The sequence below is a fragment of the Coloeus monedula genome (genome assembly GCF_965178545.1).
Source record: "Coloeus monedula genome assembly, chromosome: 2".
Lineage (NCBI taxonomy): Eukaryota > Metazoa > Chordata > Aves > Passeriformes > Corvidae > Coloeus > Coloeus monedula.
Window position 1 is genome coordinate 118,174,706 of NC_138782.1, and position 17,498 is coordinate 118,192,203.

General features: G+C 47.3%; 1 protein-coding gene across 6 annotated transcripts in view; it reads left to right on the forward strand.

Annotated features, from left to right (window-relative positions):
- The window catches only part of KIF13B (kinesin family member 13B), a 119,409-nt gene extending 102,139 nt beyond the window's left edge, over positions 1-17,270 (forward strand). For 5 of the 6 annotated variants that reach the window (XM_082276596.1, XM_082276598.1, XM_082276599.1 and 2 more), the window contains 3 exons: positions 8,030-8,092; positions 9,589-10,567; positions 12,976-17,270. In XM_082276596.1, the coding sequence (XP_082132722.1) occupies positions 8,030-8,092; positions 9,589-10,567; positions 12,976-13,268 (1,335 nt within the window). In that variant the 3' untranslated portion in view covers positions 13,269-17,270. The remainder of the gene's footprint in view (positions 1-8,029; positions 8,093-9,588; positions 10,568-12,975) is intronic. The other variant, XR_014226231.1, reaches the window with a different exon arrangement.
- The last annotated feature ends 228 nt before the right edge of the window (positions 17,271-17,498 follow it).

Here is a 17,498-nt window from a genome sequence, read left to right on the forward strand (position 1 = left end):
TGGTGGCTTTCTTTCAAGGTATTTGGGTGTGGAAAGATGCAAATAGGTGCTCTTACAATTGCAGTGAGAGCCTTTCACACCTTCTTGAATTCTCTGTGAATCAGTGAGAGCTGAGAGGAGAATCGAGGCCTAATTTCCTGCCTCTAGTCTAACCACCTGTTCCCACTCCTTTCCTGTTCAAGATCAGTCGTGGATGATTTGTCTAGAAATCAAGTTTTAAACTACAGAGACATCTCTTTAATGAGATTTTAGTTTATGTTATGCATTACTACAGAAAGTCAACCAGGTCGTGATCTCAGTGATTTTTAATGGGAGGGGAAATGCTATTAATGCTTTGGTTTTTAAAATAATAAGAGGACTATGGGATGCTTTAATGCTTGGTTGCACTGGAAAGCAACCCAGGCCTTCCATGACCACTGGATCTGTGTAATAAAATGCAATTTTAGAATCATTCTCTGCTTTCAGGTTTTGCAGTGGAACCAATCAGTTGTATTGCAAAGGCACTTCCCTGGTTTCAGAGGTTTTACAAATTCCTTCTGCTCTATCTGTAGGGAAACAGGGCTTCTTCACTGCTGTCAGCAATCCCAGGGAATCATGGAATATCCTGAGTTGGAAGGGACCCACAGGGATCATTGCTCCAACCCCTGGCTCTCCACAGACTTCCCAACAGTCCCACCCTGTGCATCCCTGAGAGCGCTGTCCCAACATTCCTGGAGCTCTGGCACCTTTGGGAATGTCACCATCCCCTGGGGAGCTGTTCCAGTGCCCCACCACTCCTGGGGGGGAAAAACCTTTTCCTAATCCCAACCTAAGGAAAGGTGCACAGAAGAGAGAGAGAAAACCTGAAGGAATTGCCCCAGAATCAGCTCCAGCTTCTTCTGTGCAGCGCAAAAATAAAGAGGTGCCTTTGCAGCAAGCCTGGCTTGAAGATCATAAATATCCCATCCCATAATCTCCCGTGCTGCTTCTTTCTAATGGCCTGAGGATGCAAATGTGGGCAGAGGAATTGAGCTGGAGGTGGTGATGGATGGCTGAGGGACACGGGGGGCTCGGGGGGTCACTGCCAGGCCGTCAGCTTTAGCACCTCATCCCTCACATGCCAGAGCCAGGCAGGCAGCCAGGAATTCCTGTGGAACTGGAGAAACTGCGCCACGGAGGGGACACAAAAATGATCTTTCTGAGCCTCAGAGAATACAGAACAGCACCTCTAGGTCTGTGGGAGAACAAAATTGTAGTGCACAGTGGCAGGGGACATAAATAAACATGCGAGGTGGGAGAAGTGGGTGGTAAACTGCAAAAGTACGAGGGGGAGGCAAAGCCAAAAAGGACTTTAATTCCAAAGGAATCCGAGCCTTAACTGGGAAGTGCTGGAGTTTTGTTGCTCTAAACAACAGTTTGGGAGAGCACGGTTCAGGAATAGAAATGACAGAGAGGATGGAAAGATCTAAATCATCCTTTCCTGGCTGGGAGCTGAGATATGGGGAGATCCAGGTTGGATTTTGGGAAAAGGTTCTTCCCCCCAGAGGGTGCTGGGGCACTCTGAAGCAGCTCTCCAGGGAATGGGCACGGCCCCAGGGCTGCCAGAGCTTCAGGAGCATTTGGACAATGCTCTCAGGGATGCACAGGGTGGGATTTTGGGCCCTGGGGTGCAGGGCCAGGAGCTGGGCTGGATGATCCTGGTGGGTCCCTTCCAACTCAGGATATTCCATGATTCCGTGGAAATCAAGTTTCCAAAGGAGCAGGACTGAACCTTTATCCAAGTCTGGAGTTGAATTTAAGTTCACCGTGACCATTCCAAGTGGGTGCGGTACCAAATCTCTGATCCTGTGCCAGTAAAAAAGGAGATCAGTTCTGATCAGTCATTACAAAAATACACTTCTAAATTTTTTTAGCAGCTTTTTATTTCAGTCCTGCCCATTGCTTCGAGCGGCATCAACCTTAAAGCAAGTGAGCCCACACAAAATTATCTTCACAAAGTGATCTTCCCTTGTTTAGAGTGGTTGCTGGAGCTTCCAAAAAACCAAAAAAAAAGCAGAGACATCCCAGTCAAGGTGGTGGCAGTGAACAAAATTGCTGTCTTTGACCTTCTGCTGCAAGTTTAGTAACTAATCTGGAGAATAATGAACCGCAATTAATGAAATCTGCTCTCGTATTCAAGTGTGTTTCTCAGACAGCACATAAAATAATTGAAAGAACTTCCTGCTCTCTAATTAGTTAGATTGAATTAATTTGGCATAATAGGATTCTTTATGTAACTCGCAGAACGGCTTCCGATGAAGCTGTTTATGTACCTAAAAGATTGGGTTCTGATGAAGCTGTTTATATACTTTCAAGTTAGAAAATGCCTCTTTTCTCCTTTATCTGGTGCCTTTAAATTAATTGCCAGTAGTCTGTAAATAAAAAAATTTAAAAAAAAAAAGCCAACAATCGAAACCTTTCTCGATGGCTGGAATAGCTTTTTATTCTCCCAGCCTGTTCTGGAAAAAGCTGAGAACCACAAAGTGCAAGATTTGGAGCCTTCTGCCCCTCACTGCTTGTGGGGAAAAGCTTAGAATCCTTGTGTAAAACATGCAGGTGGATGGAGAAGCAGAGTTTCATCTCTCTGTGCTTAATTATATCATGTAGGAATTGAAACTCCTCTTTTTTATCCACATGCTAAGGCTTTCCCAGGGTACACCAAGCAGAATTCCTGTTCTTTTCCCTTGTGACCCCGTGGCTCTCCAGGAGCTGCCTGTGAAATTGCATTTCAGGGCATCACTGGGTGCTGACATTAAAAATGGACATATTAAATATCAGTTTCTGGTTTTTTGGCATTGGTGTGGCAGAAGGAAATTCCTGTGGCCAATTTGGTGAGTGGATTTTGGTCACCTTCCTCTCCAAGAATCTTTTTTGGATGCTCAGATGTCTTTTGTTAGCACGTGGCTTAAGAGAGAGATCTTGAGTCACAGATTCATATTTTTTTAAAAAATGATAATAAACTCTTTGAATTTCCATGTTCTTCATTTGTGCTTTATGGTGTAGCCACATGGAGAGGGCAGCTGTCACTTCTTTCCCTTCCACCTTCTGATGCAGACATAGAAATTAATCTCAAAAACGAATGAAATGCAGTTAATGAAAGGCTTTCTAAATAGACAAAGCCCCTTTTCTTGCAGTCCATTAAAAAATAACAGTTTCATGGATGGGCCTGGTGCACAGTGTAATTGCTAGAACTGACATTCCTTAATCAAATGTAAATAATGTGGCCTCAGAGAACCTTTTTTAACATCTTGAGGGCTTTCTTTTTTTCAGAGTTTCAAGTAAAAACTCATTTGGATGCTACAATCAGCAGAGCTCCACAGCACAGCTCGTGTGTCTCCTTGTGACTCAGTTGTTGGTGTTTTGATTTCTTTCTGAGCTCAGTTTTCGCTGTCATCCTCAAATACAAATCGTTTTTGATGAGAATGAGTGTGGAAAACTGACTTCGGAAGTTTCAAACCGCTCAAATTTCTTTATAAACTAACTTAAAAATGGGTATGAATTATTCTTTTTATCTGCCAGGACCTAGAAATGAAGTAATTTAGCTGCATAGAAAATGGTGTGGTTCATTTTGTATAAATGGTACTAGAAAGGGGGAATTCTGAAGTCTTATTACAGGCTGAAATCTTCCACATAGGGAAGGTGGAATTAAGAGGGGGTTGTTTGGGTTAATGTTTAAACGCAGAGTGTATTTAGAGAAGAAAATGAACAAACACCAAAAAACCTCAACAAATTAACTTGCACTGGATTTCAGATCTCCTTGTGGAAGGCAGGAGATTCTATATTTGAGTGATTAATGACTTTGCCCTTGATTTTAAAATAATTTTGAAGAGGAATATTGTTGGGGGCAGGGGGGGAGTACCTTTTAAGAGAAGAGCAGTGGAAATTTGGGATAATGTCCCGTTAGGATTGTATCAACCTTGGCTAAACCATTCCTGGCACTTGGTTTACCAAAATATCAATATCGATCTAATATCGATATCCAGCTGAGACAGACAAAAACTCTCTAACAGTTTAGAGTTAGAGAGTGCATGTTTTATTTGGCACCAGGCTCAGTGTGGGATAGCTCCCTAAGACACAGGGCCCTGATCCAAGCAAACACAGCGCTTTCTATTTACAAAAATTATGAATATCCAAAATACAAATGCATATTCATAACATTAACACCTCCCATTCTCCGCTTCGTATGGAAATGAGCTTAAATGTCATTAAGCATGCGTAGTGTGTGCTCTGAATGGAGTCGGTGGTCTCGAATTGGGTCAGTGGTCCCAAAAAAGATGAAGTAACTCATCTTCCTCATTTTGACCTTTTCGCCTCTCTGAACTTTAACAATCCTAATTACTTTAGTGACCTCTAAGTTTCCTCTTGCGTGACTTTTGAACGGGTTCCCACCAAGGGAGGAAATTGGTAATTGTCCTTGTTCCCTACACCAACTTATCAATGTTTCTGTTCCTTGTTCTAAGCACAGCTAAGCAAACATACAAATGACAGACCATCAGTTATTCAGTAATCAATTACTAACATCTTAAAACCCATTTCAGGTCCAGCTCTCTTAACTATTTTAATTAGCTCTAGCTGGGCCCAAATTCCTTCCTATTCTAACTAATTTCAACACAGCTAGCCTATAACTAAAATCTTTATGATTCTATGTTTCACACTCACAGGACAATTCTTGGCTGCCCTGGCCCGATCTGTTCTCTTAAATGCCACTGAACTTTGTGCATATTGGGTGTTAATACTGAGGGATTTTCATCCAAGTGACACGAAATCAAAGGCTTTGCACTGAAGTCATCAGCCACCACTGCCAGAGGCGTTTTACAAAGTGTTTAATGACACAGAAATACCAAATGAGTTTTGCTGAGCTCTTTGAAGAGGTGGCCACTATATGTGTGTGGAATCTATGGGATGAAAAGATGTTCATTCAGGAGTAGTGTTGGTGCCTCTGTAACTGGGGACAGACACACAATTGCTTTTCCTCTTCAAGCTCACCAGCGTGGCAGGCTGGGCTCTCTTTTGGTCACCTCAGGGAATGTGCAAAGTGACCCCTCAGTGAGCACAAAATGCGCACTCGTAGAGATCAAAGGTTTGTAGAACCACCGTGGAATCACAGAATGGTTTGGGTTGGAATGGACCTCAAAGCTCATCCTGTCCCACCAGGGGCACCTCCCACTATCCCAGGTTGCTCCAAGCCCTGTCCAACCTGGCCTGGGACACTTCCAGGGATCCAGGGGCAGCCACAGCTTCTCTGGGCACCCTGTGCCAGGGCCTCCCCACCCTCACAGCCAGGAATTCCTTCCCAATATCCCATCCATCCCTGCCCTCTGGCACTGGGAAGCCATTCCCTGTGTCCTGTCCCTCCATGCCTTGTCCCAAGTCCCTCTCCAGCTCTCCTGGAGCCCCTTTAGGCACTGGAAGGGGCTCTGAGCTCTGCCTGGATCCTTCTCTTCTCCAGGTGAACACCCCCAGCTCTCCCAGCCCGGCTCCAGAGCAGAGGGGCTCCAGCTCTTGAAGCATCTCTGTGTCCTCCTCTGGACTCTCTCCAGCAGCTCCACGTCCTTCTGCTCTTGGTCCCAGGGCTGGAGCAGCTCCGCAGGTGGGGTCTCAGAGGGGCAGAATCCGCCCCTTCCCCGCTGCCCACGCTGTGGGATCATCCCAGCACACGGGGGATTTCTGGGATGTGAGTCCACCCACCTGGGGCATGTCCAGCTTCTTCATATCCTCACAGTCACCCTGCACAGAGCAGCAGCTCTTAGGAGAAGACAATCAAAGATGCTTTAAAGTGAACTGCTTTCATCTTCTCCCTCACTCCGTGTTTTGTCAGCTTGGTTGAAGAAATTCTGCCAGAAACCATCACGCTGTAAACGGGCCGTGTTTTGCCAGTGGATAAACAGATACGTCGAGTTTAGCAGTCACTATCTACAAACATTTAATAATAGAATTTGGCTCTGGATCCAGAAATATTTTTCATCCAGCGATGTCTTCCCACACAGTCCCAACACATTTTTTTTTTCAGTGCCCCCCTCCACAAGGAATATGACTGCATTTCATCCCACAGATCTGGTGTGGTGCCCTCGCTGCCCCAGTGAGGCTGTTCCTGCCCATCTGCTTCTTGTCAGCACCAAAGCTGGGCAAGTGCCACCTCTCATAATTGCTTTTTTCTCCGTGTTTTTCTAAACTTTGCTTGGCAAAGTTACTGTAGTTTGGAGATCTGTCATCCTTTCAGGAGGAGAACTTGATGAAGAGTGATTAGAGCCTAATGGTTTTCTTTCTTTTGCTGTGTGATACCAACTGGATTTTTAGATTTTTGTGGATTTGCAGGCTGTAAGACTGGAGGTTTTGGAGAGATTAAAAAACCAAAACAAACACTTCCCTCTGTTTATTTATTTTAAAGGGAGAAAAGGAAATCAAAGGAACTGAGAATTTGCTTTAAGCACTTTTTCTTATTCCAATTCTGAGTGCTTATTTCTGGATAATAAGCACTGGACAAATTTTGTAAAATCTAAAATTTTCAGAGTTTCTTCACTGGTTTATTCTGATCCATCTGGTTCCTGGAGCCCCAGGTGCTGTCCCAGTGAGGATCTCAAAATGCTCAAACTCATGCACCCAAAACAGAGCCAGTTTGCCCTGAACCCTATTCCAGTGGTGAATTTTATTTAGCACATTTAGGAACAAGCAAAAACCCCTCCTCTCCTGCTTCCTTTCATTGAATTGGAGCTTTAATGTCTTCAAAAATTTTATTTGGGTCCACTGTGACCTTCTTGGGGTTTTGTGCATCTTTTGTCTTTATTTTCTACTTTGAACCACCTTGGTTTTTTTAATGCCTGGCAATCTCTCTATAAATAATAACTGTTCTTTTCTCCTATGATTATTCCTCTTGAGGGTCAGTTTAGTCATATTCCTGCTTTGCTGGGCTTAGAAGGGAGGCAAGAGAAGATTCCTTCCTCTTCAGCTGGAGGGTTTCAGTGCTTTAAACAGATTGTTGAGTTCTGGGAATCACTTGTCTGGGAGCTGAGCACTGCCTGGGTGTGTGTACAGAAGGAATTCTCAAGTCCCTTGGAGAAAAAAAGAATAAAAGCAGACAGCTCCCAAATTGTGTAATGCGTCTCCCTTAAGGAGCTCTTCCCCTCAAAGTCTGAACCTGCACTTGCAGTAAATTATTTAACACAGCTAAAGAGATGTTCCTGCCTTCTTCTCCCCTCTCCTTCTCTTTGTGCTTCCCTTTCCTGAGGTTCTGCACTGAGCTGGGGGTTCCTTTCCCTCCTGTGTGACAGCCCAAGCCAGCAGCATAGCCTCAGATTTGTATCAGCTGTCACAATGTGCTGCTCTGGTCTCAGGAGAGGGATTATTTCAAATCTGCCACATAAAAACCTGAATATGGAGCAAGGGAGGGCCATTTCTTGTCAGTGCCTGTGTGTCCAACGCCCTGCAGCAGCAGTGGGAATGCCCTCCTGGAAAAGACAACGCACAGACCTGGATTCTGCCTTGCTTTTTGAGTTAAAGCCAATAATGCTCAGATCCAAACTGGTGTAGGGACTGGAGATAGAGAAGGAGTTCTGGAGATCAAATTGTGGGATACTCAAGGTTGGAAAAGGCCTTTAAGATCATCAAGTGCAACAATAACTCAGCACCAGCCCCATGGTCAGGACCAATCCATGTCCTCAGGTGCCACATCCACGTGGGTTTTGAACATGTCCAGGGATGGGGCAGCCACAGCTTCTCTGGGCAGCTTATGCCAGGGCCTCACCACCCTCACAGGGAAGGATTTTATCCTCATATCTAACCTAAATCTTTTTTAGGTTAAAACTGTTCCCTGTTCCCTCTGCCAGGGTAAAAAGTCTCTCCTCTTTTTTTGACAAACTCCATTTCAAGTCCTGAAAGCCCAGTTTAATTTTCCATCCTTTCATGACAAAGGTTTGCTTAGGATCCTACATTTCAAATACAAACTTTAACATTTACCAGTTTGACAATATTTAATCCTTTCATTGCATGATTCTCTTTATTTCCCTCCCCCCAGGCTGTCCCACGAATTATGGTTCAGTCAGCCAGTCTGGATGCCAGTGCTGCCAGGATAAAACAGGTGAGCACATCCCAGGATGTGAGGATACAGTTTTTCTATTCACCTGCCAGAGGTGGCTGGAGCATCAGCTGCTTAAAACCTGTTGCACTTGTGCTGTTGCCTTGCTGTGAGACAGTGAAATTCTGCCTGAGCTGCTGGGTGTTATAGGTCCTGGTAAAATCTCCTCTCCTATTCCTGGTTATATTTTTATACTTGAAAGCATTAGCAGATAATTAGCTGAAATTTAGCTGGTTTGCTGCTTTAAAAGGAAAATTTCTAGGCTCCGACAGTGTGTATAAGCAGGACGTGGCTGTTCTTCTAAGTGTGGAGCTTAATTCCCCGTTTTGCCATAATACCAGGGAAAAACTCTTGCTAAGCTGGAGAGAAAATAGACCCTGTGATCTCCCACTTCTCAGCAGAACTTCAGTCCTTGAGCAGCACATCAGCTTCCTCCCACTGTGCTTTTATTGTCTTGGAAAACTGTGTGTTATCCAAAGGGATAATCCAGAGAAGGAGCTCCTGAGTCCACATGGACACCACCCTTGCCATAGGAAAGTGAGCACTGTGGCTTTAATCTGCTGGAATATTTAATAAAAACCCACTTTAAAAAAATTATTTTATTTTTTATTACATTTCACTTAGCAATAGCAAACCTTTGGTGCTGAAATTCCTGTAATCCAGTCAAATCCCTCTTTCTTCAAATGCTGCTTATGTTTCCAGCAGAAAAGGCATTTTGGGAATAAGCTGAAAATCCTGTAGTTTGGGACACTCAGCCACTAGATGGGAGAAATCACAAAATTGTGAATAATAAACAAAAATGTTCACCTGAGACAGGATTTGTTCAAATCTGCCCTTCTCCAACCCCTTTTTTTCCCCCCTTTCCTATTAGCACTCCCCTCCCTCCCTCCTTCCCAAAGAGATTTAGAGACATCCTAATCTTTTAGAGTACATGTGCTGGCAAAAGATATTGATCTATCAGATTTAGTAAACTTTACAGCCAAGAAATACATCACTGAAATGGGCTGTTAATCTCATGAGGTGCAGTTAATTTCATCCTCTGGAAGTGCGAGGTGCTGGCGGCGCTGAGGTGGGAATGGCGTTTGGAAACGGGGACAGAAATGACACTTTAGGTGCAGGGGGATGATTTATCCACCCAGAGAGTTAAGCCAAATAACCATGAGAGACTTATGGATCACGGCTGGTTCCCATTCCATATAAATCCTGCTGTTCAAACAGCAAATGACCATTCCTGTAATATAAATAATTTTTCAGTAAATATTGGGGAGCGTATTTCTCGGGGTTGACACTTCCCTTATTAATGCAAGGAGGGAGCTGACAGTCCTCCCAGGCTGGCAGGGCTGACTCGGGATCAGCTTCCATCTTCTGGAGATTGCAGCTACACAGGGATTAAGATAAAGCTCAAAGCCTTGGTGCTTCCCAGAGGTCTTGTATGTGTGCTTTTAGCTCAGATATTTTGGATAACAGAGCCCCGCATTCCCTCTCCCCCTGTGTTTCAGATGAACCAAGAGGAAGCAGGGAAGCAGCCACTGGAAACCGTGGTGCAGGCGCCCGAGGTGGACAAGAGTCTGGAGAAGACGCCCAAAGTGCCTTTGCAGCAGCCCACGGGGGACACCCAGGCCCAGGACTGCCAGGAGGGACCTCCAAGCCCCCTGAGTGAAGCCTCCAGCGGGTACTTCTCCCACAGTGTCTCCACAGCCACCCTCTCCGAGGCCCTGGCAGCAGGAAGCGACGCTGTGGCTCAGCCTGGAGGTCCAACACCTGCAGGGAGTGACTCCTCAGCTCCTGCAGTGGCTCAAGTCCCTTCTGACATGCAGGGACACTTGGACAGGGCTTCTGAGAGCTCTCTGGGCACAAAGAGGGAGAATCCCCCCACCTTCAGCCTTCCAGGTGCTCCCCCCAGACCGAGGGACGGCCACGAAGTGAACGGAAAGTCTTGCACTTCTTATCCCAGCGAGCAGGGGAACGATGCCTCTGCAGCCACTGATGCAAAACCCTTTCTCTCTACCTCCACTCCGAAGGAGTCGATATCCAAACAATCGGTGGAGTCAGCAGGACAAGCCAGAAAAAAGGAAACGGCTTCCGGAGCTTCGGAACTGGGGTTTCCCAAAGCTCAGCCCGAGCAGCCCAGCGCTGCAGCCTCCCCCTTCAAAATCCAGAAGGTGAAGACATCGGAGCTGAGATCCTTTACCAGCATGCTGGGATCAGATCCCACGAGTTCCCTGGGCACAGAAGAGCAGCGGGAAGGAGAAAAGAGCACATCCAGTGCCCGTGGACTGAACCACAATGGGGCAGAGACAGCAGAGGAAAAACTGGAGGTGATTTCTGACTCTGAAGATGCCAACGAAATTCCCGAGTGGCTGAAAGAAGGAGAATATGTCACAGTTGGCACGAACAAGACGGGCACCGTGAGATACATCGGGCCCACAGACTTCCAGGAGGGAACGTGGGTTGGTGTCGAGCTGGATTTGCCTTCAGGTAAAACATCCCCTGGATCAGGTGGGAAACAGCTGGTGTGTCCCAGCTGGTAGAGCTCATCCTAAAGCTGCTTTTTTGGGGGTTTTTTATCCACTGGGGGGTTTATTGCCCATTGCTGAAGGCATTTTGAAAAGGGAAATGTAAAAGGTCTTCCCTGCTGTCATCTTTTCCCAAACCTGCTCTCACTTCCAACCGCTTCAAGATCCCAAACCATTCTATGACCCCTGACTGTCCCTTTTCAGTCATTTCTTTGGCTTCTTACACTGGAAGCAGGAATCAGGATTCCTTTTCCATGCAGTTTGGTAAGCAGTAGCTGCAGGAGACAGGCCTTGTGTCCATCGATTCTCTTCTGGCCTTCTCCTGTGAGGATGAGGGTGTTCAAAGCACAACAGGAGTTGTGGGATTTAGCTCAAAGGGACATTTAGGCTGAAGGAGCCACAAAGGCTCTTAATAGGTATTAAGAGGTGTAATAGGATTTTATTTTAAAGTAAGCTTTAAAATTGCAAAAAAAAATATTTGTGTGTATGTAGTGTATTTATATATATATATATATATGTGTGTATATACACCCCCCCCCATATGTGTGAAAAGCAGTGGGAAATAATCTTCCACCGACCACCAGCTCGTACAGATAATTTGAGGGTTTTTTCACCATCTTATTTGTCATCCCTGCCTGACTCTTACCTGTACAGCTGTGGAATTCCCAGAATTTAGGGTTTCCATGATTTTTTGGAATCCAGGGTGCAGTTCCTGGGGAGGCTGTTGCTGTTCCTGTGCTGCTGGTGTGGGAATAGGGTGTCTCCAGCACAAGAGGAAAGGAAGATGATGGCTGGGATTTGATCCCTGCTGGAGTCCAGGCTTCCCAACCCCTTTCTTCTCCAGGAGCAGGCAGGACTGGGGGAAGGCAGGGCGTGCCAGTGGAAAATCCAGGAGAGGCACAGTGGCAGTGAGAGGATTTGGGTTACCCAGGGCACATAAAGTTCCTTATTCCAATCCTTTTAGCCAAGTGCAGCATTCCCAGGCTGGGTGGTGAATCAACACATCCCAGGGAGCCCACGCTGCTCCCTGCTGCACATTTCCCTGGACTGGAGCAGTTCATCCAGCAGAACTGTTCAGGATCCAGAGCTCCTGTATCTTCCCTGTGCATGGTGTGTTCATCAGAGCTGAACTGGGCAGTGACTTCCCAGCAGGTTTCAGAAAACTCTCTGGAGTTTCCCATCCTGGAAAGCAAACTGGAGCTGTTGATCCTTTTGCAATCTGCAGTAGTTCCTCAGTCCTGAATTTGTGCCTCATTTTAAAAAAAAAACAAAAACATATTTACAGATTCATTTCAGTTTTGGAAGGTCACCTTCCCTCTGTCAGGCTGCTCCAGTGCTAATTCTGTTTGCACATCCCAGTAAGCAGCAGCTTCCATGGAAAAGTCAGGAGATTTTTGGCCTGCTGAGGACTCAGCTGCTGATGTTGCTGGAATTTTTTTCCCCCCTTCCATTTCCACAAGGATTAAGACCCTGCTTTGTTGGAGCCTATCTGGCTTCTCACACATCTGGAGCTTCACTTGGGGAATATGGGCACACTCTGTCATGCTGCAAACAGGGACAGAACTCTCAGGACAGGGAAATCAAAGTCCTGGCCACGTCAGGGTACTTTGGACCCAACATGGTGATGGTGGAAGGGAGAAGGAAACACCCCAAAAGCCAAAGAGGTGACTTTATGTCATTTAAAGAGCTGTTGGATCTTTCCACATTCCCTTTAGAGATGGGAGCAATCCCTGAACAGTGATCCTGAGTTTTAAATTATCTAAAAGGAGAAATAGAAAGATCTCAACAGCACCAGCACGGAGAAATTATCCTTCCTGTTCTCTGGGGGGTTTATGACATGGAAACAGTGACAATCCTCCACTTCAAACATCAGCTCAGAAAGCCAAAAGCTCTTTTAAATGTCCATTTTTCCTTCCTTCTTGATGCCTTGCTGATGGAACAGATGATTTACCACTTTGGGAGAAATTATGGAGTTCTTCTGAATAATGAGTGGGAAGGAAGGACAAGGTGGAGTGTCCCGTCCCGTTCAGAGTCACTCTCCATGCAGTGGCCTTGCTGGGGTTCAGAAGGGAAGTTTTACCTCCATGGTGCATTTTTAGGGATCAGTTGTTCTCCCTCTCAGCACTTTTTCCTTGCCTCCTTCTCTGGGTGCAGTAGCACCAATTTGCACAGAATAAAACCCATTTTGTAGGAAAAAGTCCTTCCCTGTGAGGGTGGTGAGGCCCTGGCACAGGCAGCCCAGAGAAGCTGTGGCTGCCCCTGGATCCCTGGAAATGTCCAAGGCCAGGTTGTCGGGGTTGGAACGGGATGGGATTTAATGTCCTTCCCATCCCAAACCATTCCGTAATTCCCTGATTCTCTTTGTCCCAGGTAAGAACGACGGCTCCATCGGAGGGAAGCAGTATTTCAGGTGTAACCCAGGCTATGGATTGCTGGTGAAGCCGGGCAGAGTCAGGAAGGCCTCGGGCCCGGCGCGGCGCCGGAGCACCGGCCTGAGGCTGCAGGGAGCGGCCGGGGCGGAGAACCGGAGGAGCGGGAACTTCTCCGGGTCAGCCTCCAACCTGGCCTCCCTCACAGCCTTGGCCAAGTCGGAAGGAGGATCCGCGCTACGACTGGAGAAGAGCCAGAAAAACGCAGAGAACAGGAAATCCTGGGCAAACTGAGAGATCCCAGCCCAGCAAACGTCCTGGGATGCGGCCGGGGAAGCCAGCGGCTTCAGGAAGCGAAACCAACCATCCCATCTTCCAGCTGGTGGCAAACACTAATGAAGGGTTTGTTCTCTCTGCTCTGGGTTCTTGACACGATAAGTCTTTGCCTCGTCATGGTGCTGGATCCTTCGTTTCCTGTCCCAAGTCCTGACGTTTCCGGGGGTAACCAACGGCAGCCGGGGCCGGCGCGCAGCGGTGGGTGGGTGTAATGAGCTCCTTCTCTTCCTCCTTCCAGAGGAAAATTGGTCAAACCATGGCACAGCTTCCCAACAGCCACGAAATCCTCCCCAGGCACCGGCGCTTCCCTTGGAGCGCAGGGCAATTCCCGAAGAACCTCCACAAGAATAACAGCTCTGTTGCAATTCCATAAGAGCTGTGTCAGTATCACGTAATCCACCATGAAAGGGCAAGGTGGGAATGATTCCAGACAGGCAGAGAAGTGAAAGTAGAACTTTGTTTGGAGATAGAGACCCCTCAAAGTCCTTTGATTTAAAAAAGTTGCAGCCCTTGGGTTATGTGGCTGGGCCGGTGCCTGTTTGGATCACTGCCCTGTTATCTCACTCTCCTGTGGAAATCAGCATGGTCTTCCCAGCTGGTTTGTTGGGAATGGGAGAAAGCCCGTGGCCAACTCTGTCCTGTTTCTGATCCTTTTAATGTTTGCTCTCCCCATGACAGGATCCCCTCTCTCACTTGCCCCAGAGTGGCAGGACCTTCTCCTTGGTTCCTCCCTGTGGGCCGAGAGGATTTTTGCAGAGGTGTCAGCACTGAAGTGCTTCCCTGTTCCCAGCCAGCCTTTGGAGACACTCGGAATTTTGCCAAGCAGGGAGTTGCTGCCCTCGTAACAGGATCAATCCAGTCTATTTATTTTTATTTATTCTTTTAAAACGTGAAATGTTCGCGCTTTACAATCATCCCCGCCCGGCGCTGCACAGAGGAGCTCTCCCAGCACCATCCCAAGCGCCGATCCAAAGAGGAGGTGCCTCTGTCATCCCCAAAACCAGCCTCTCTCCTGGAAAGGGGGAGCTTTGGGCTGGCTTTTATAAACTTGATTTTATTTGTGGCTGGGTTTTAGCTGCCTGTGGCCCAGGGGACGTATTCCTGTCCGTGTGTCCATGCACGGATCGGCCAACTCTCGTTTTCCTATCAAATCCTGAAAAGCCACAGATTTTTCTATCCTGAGCTGTTTATATCTTGTTTAGTCATCATGGGGGGATTGGACAGCCTGAGCTATAGATGTTTTAACTACGTGGGGACTATTTAGGATGCTAAATTAATGATTAAACTTCAATATCTCTCCCGTCGCTGCCCGTGGGTATCCAAGTGCCTTAAACCATCTGGTTCCGAGGTCCAAGGGAAAGCTCTGTTGGCATCAAAGGAGATAGGGATGCTTAGCGAAGGAGATAATTATGCTGATTTACTGTAATTAATATCATTTATGCAGAAGGAATAAAATTAAAATAGAAACTAATCTGTAGCAGAAATAAGTGGGCTGGGTTCCGATGCAGCCCGCGTAGAACTGCCAGGGATTCGTGTATCCTTCCAGCTTGATGTAAGTAGTTTCAGTGTTCCCTAAATTTTCCTCAAGAAATCTTAATATAAAATGTACAGAGCAGCTTTCTAAAGATATTTTTAGTGTACAGTTTTCCCTCTTTTCCCTTTGCACGAAGCTCCTGTCCATCCGAGCCACGATGGGGGAGGAATTTGGTAGTAACGAATTCGGATGCTGAAATCCCGGGTTTTAAAGTTAAAACTGGTTTTATAGACACAACCCACACAACGAAACGCTTTGTTCTGGGAGTCTGAGGAGTCTTGCTGATGAAAGAGCACCCACTAATTAATTTGATGCCTCTTACACTGCCTTGTTGGTTCCCTTAACTCCACCCTGACCATGTTTTTAATTGCACTTTGTTCCCCTGTGCTGCCGGAAGAAGCTGATGTGAAACAGCCCCTCCCCGGAGTTGTGTGGTTTTAGTCTCAGCATTTCAGATACTTGGATTTAGGGATGTCTTTAAAACTCCTCCATGTTTGCTCGATGGCCCCTTTGGGGGAGATGTGAAGGGAGAAACCTCCAAGTCCTTTTGAAGCCTCTTTTCTTGCACCGCTGTCTGGGAATCCAGGATTTCAACGCGGCCCATGGAAAGGTGTCCAGGCTGCAGGAGAGAGGGGGAGGGACAGAAGGAGCTGGGTTGATGGTTCCCTGTTTCTGCTGCTGATTATAAACCCCTCTGGCCTGTTTGTGCTCCAGCCCTGACCGTGGTTTGGTGTTTGCACACGTGGGACACGCGGCCAGAGGCTGATCCGACTGCTCTGGGCTGGATTCCGTCTCCTTCTGCCCTCAGCTGTGTTGCAGAACCATGGAGAGGGGTGTGAAGGGTGGTTTGAGCAGCCCACAGCTGCTGCCTCCTCTGGGATAACTTGTCCTGGAAGGAGGAAGTCTCTCCAATAGGGCTGGGATGATTCCAAGAATCCGGTGGGAATGAGGAGCACGAGGAGCCCGCGGTGCCTTTGTGGAGAGAGGACCTTGCTCAGAGCTCTCTTGGTTTTCACCATCTCCTTTGACTTCGGAAACAAAACCTCTCCTCAGATTCCACCCTAAAGTCACCCTGATGCAGGACAAGCTCCAGAAAGCTAAAGAAATTTTGGCCGTGAGGGTGTTCCTGGAGGATTCTCTGACTCTCTCCTGCTCCCTCCCAGCCTTCCTGGGCACGTGAGGTCTTTTCTAAAGGTGTTCCCCAAATTTTTGGCACAGTGAGTGGCACATTCTGTTACTCAAAGCCATCTGTTACTTCACCCCAGCTAAGCCAACTAACCAGAAAAGAGGTAAAAATCACCATGGAGGTAATCATAGATATTTCTTATTGATAATATTAGAAAAACTCTCAGCCTAAAAGAGGAGGTGCTCTTAACTGGAACCGCCCAGCACTGAGGCTGGTGTGTGAATAGCTATGCATATTTTTCCAAGTTTTCATGCACTTTATGCAGGGAAGGAGAAGATTTAATGCAGGAAAGTGTAATTTGTAGCGACTGTCTCATCTCTGGTGTCTCTCGGGGGTTCAGTCCTGCTGGCTGCATCCCTGAATTGTGGGTGGGTCTCGGAAGATGATGGTGGTGGGTTGGAAAGGTTCCAGCCACCCCCATGTCCGCAGGGCTGGGGGTCCCTCCTCCCCACAGGGTGTCCCTGACGCCAAGCCAGCCAAGAGGAGGCTTCTCAGAGGGACTTTTGTGGGTTTTCTCAAGCCAGGCCTAGCCTTTTTCCTGTGTTAGATTGAGCTCTTGAGGTGTTTTCATCTCCATGCCCAAAATCAAGCCCATTTGCCCCGGGGCTTTGGCTCTTTGCTGTTCTCTGACGTCGTTTGGTTGAAGAAAGCGAACAGAAGCAAATTCTGTGTGGTGACACCACCCGGGTCCTTAAGCAGAGGGTTTTGTCTGTGGCTGGGGTGGAATGTTCAACACCCCTGTGCTCTCCTACAAAGGAAGAACTCCCTCATTCCTCCCCACGGTGGTTGGAACCCCACCCGCACGGGGCCTGGGTGTTGTCCAGCCCCGTCCGAGCCCTGTGGAGCCACGTCCGTGGTGATGCTCCTGCTCTCCCTCCGCCGGTTCCTCCAGTTCTTTGCACAAGATTCCATTTTCCCAGTGCCTTATCCCGGGGCCAGCAGCCGGGGCGGCCTCGGGGTGCCTGGATTTTAGGGAATGAGGCGGTGAGGAACGGTGTGGGCTGGTCACACTACACAACACCCCAAGTGGGGTCATGATCAAGTGTCTTGTTCCTCCATCTCCTGTCTCCATCTTTGGTTTCTGCCCTCTCCACCGTTCCCAAACCCTGATCCTGTTGGGTTCCCTGGGAGCCGGTCCCAGCTCGTGTGTCCCTGCCAGGGTCAGACCCTGCAGTGGCTCTGTGTACTTTAAATGAGCTGAAATCCAAAGAGACTTTGTAATGAGCTGTAAAGTTTTTAATTATTTCTGTACCATACTAAATGACTGTAATATTGTATCATGCGTGCGATGCCGCCTGCAGGACCTGAATAAACGTCTTCTTTAGAGCTGGGACGTCTGGGCTTTGTTGTTCCAGATAGTGGCACCAAAATGTTTAGAATCAGAATAGTTTCGGTTGGAAAAGCTTCCAAAATTGAGTCCAGCAGTTCCCCAGCACTGCCAAGGCCACCACTGAGCCATGTCCCCAAG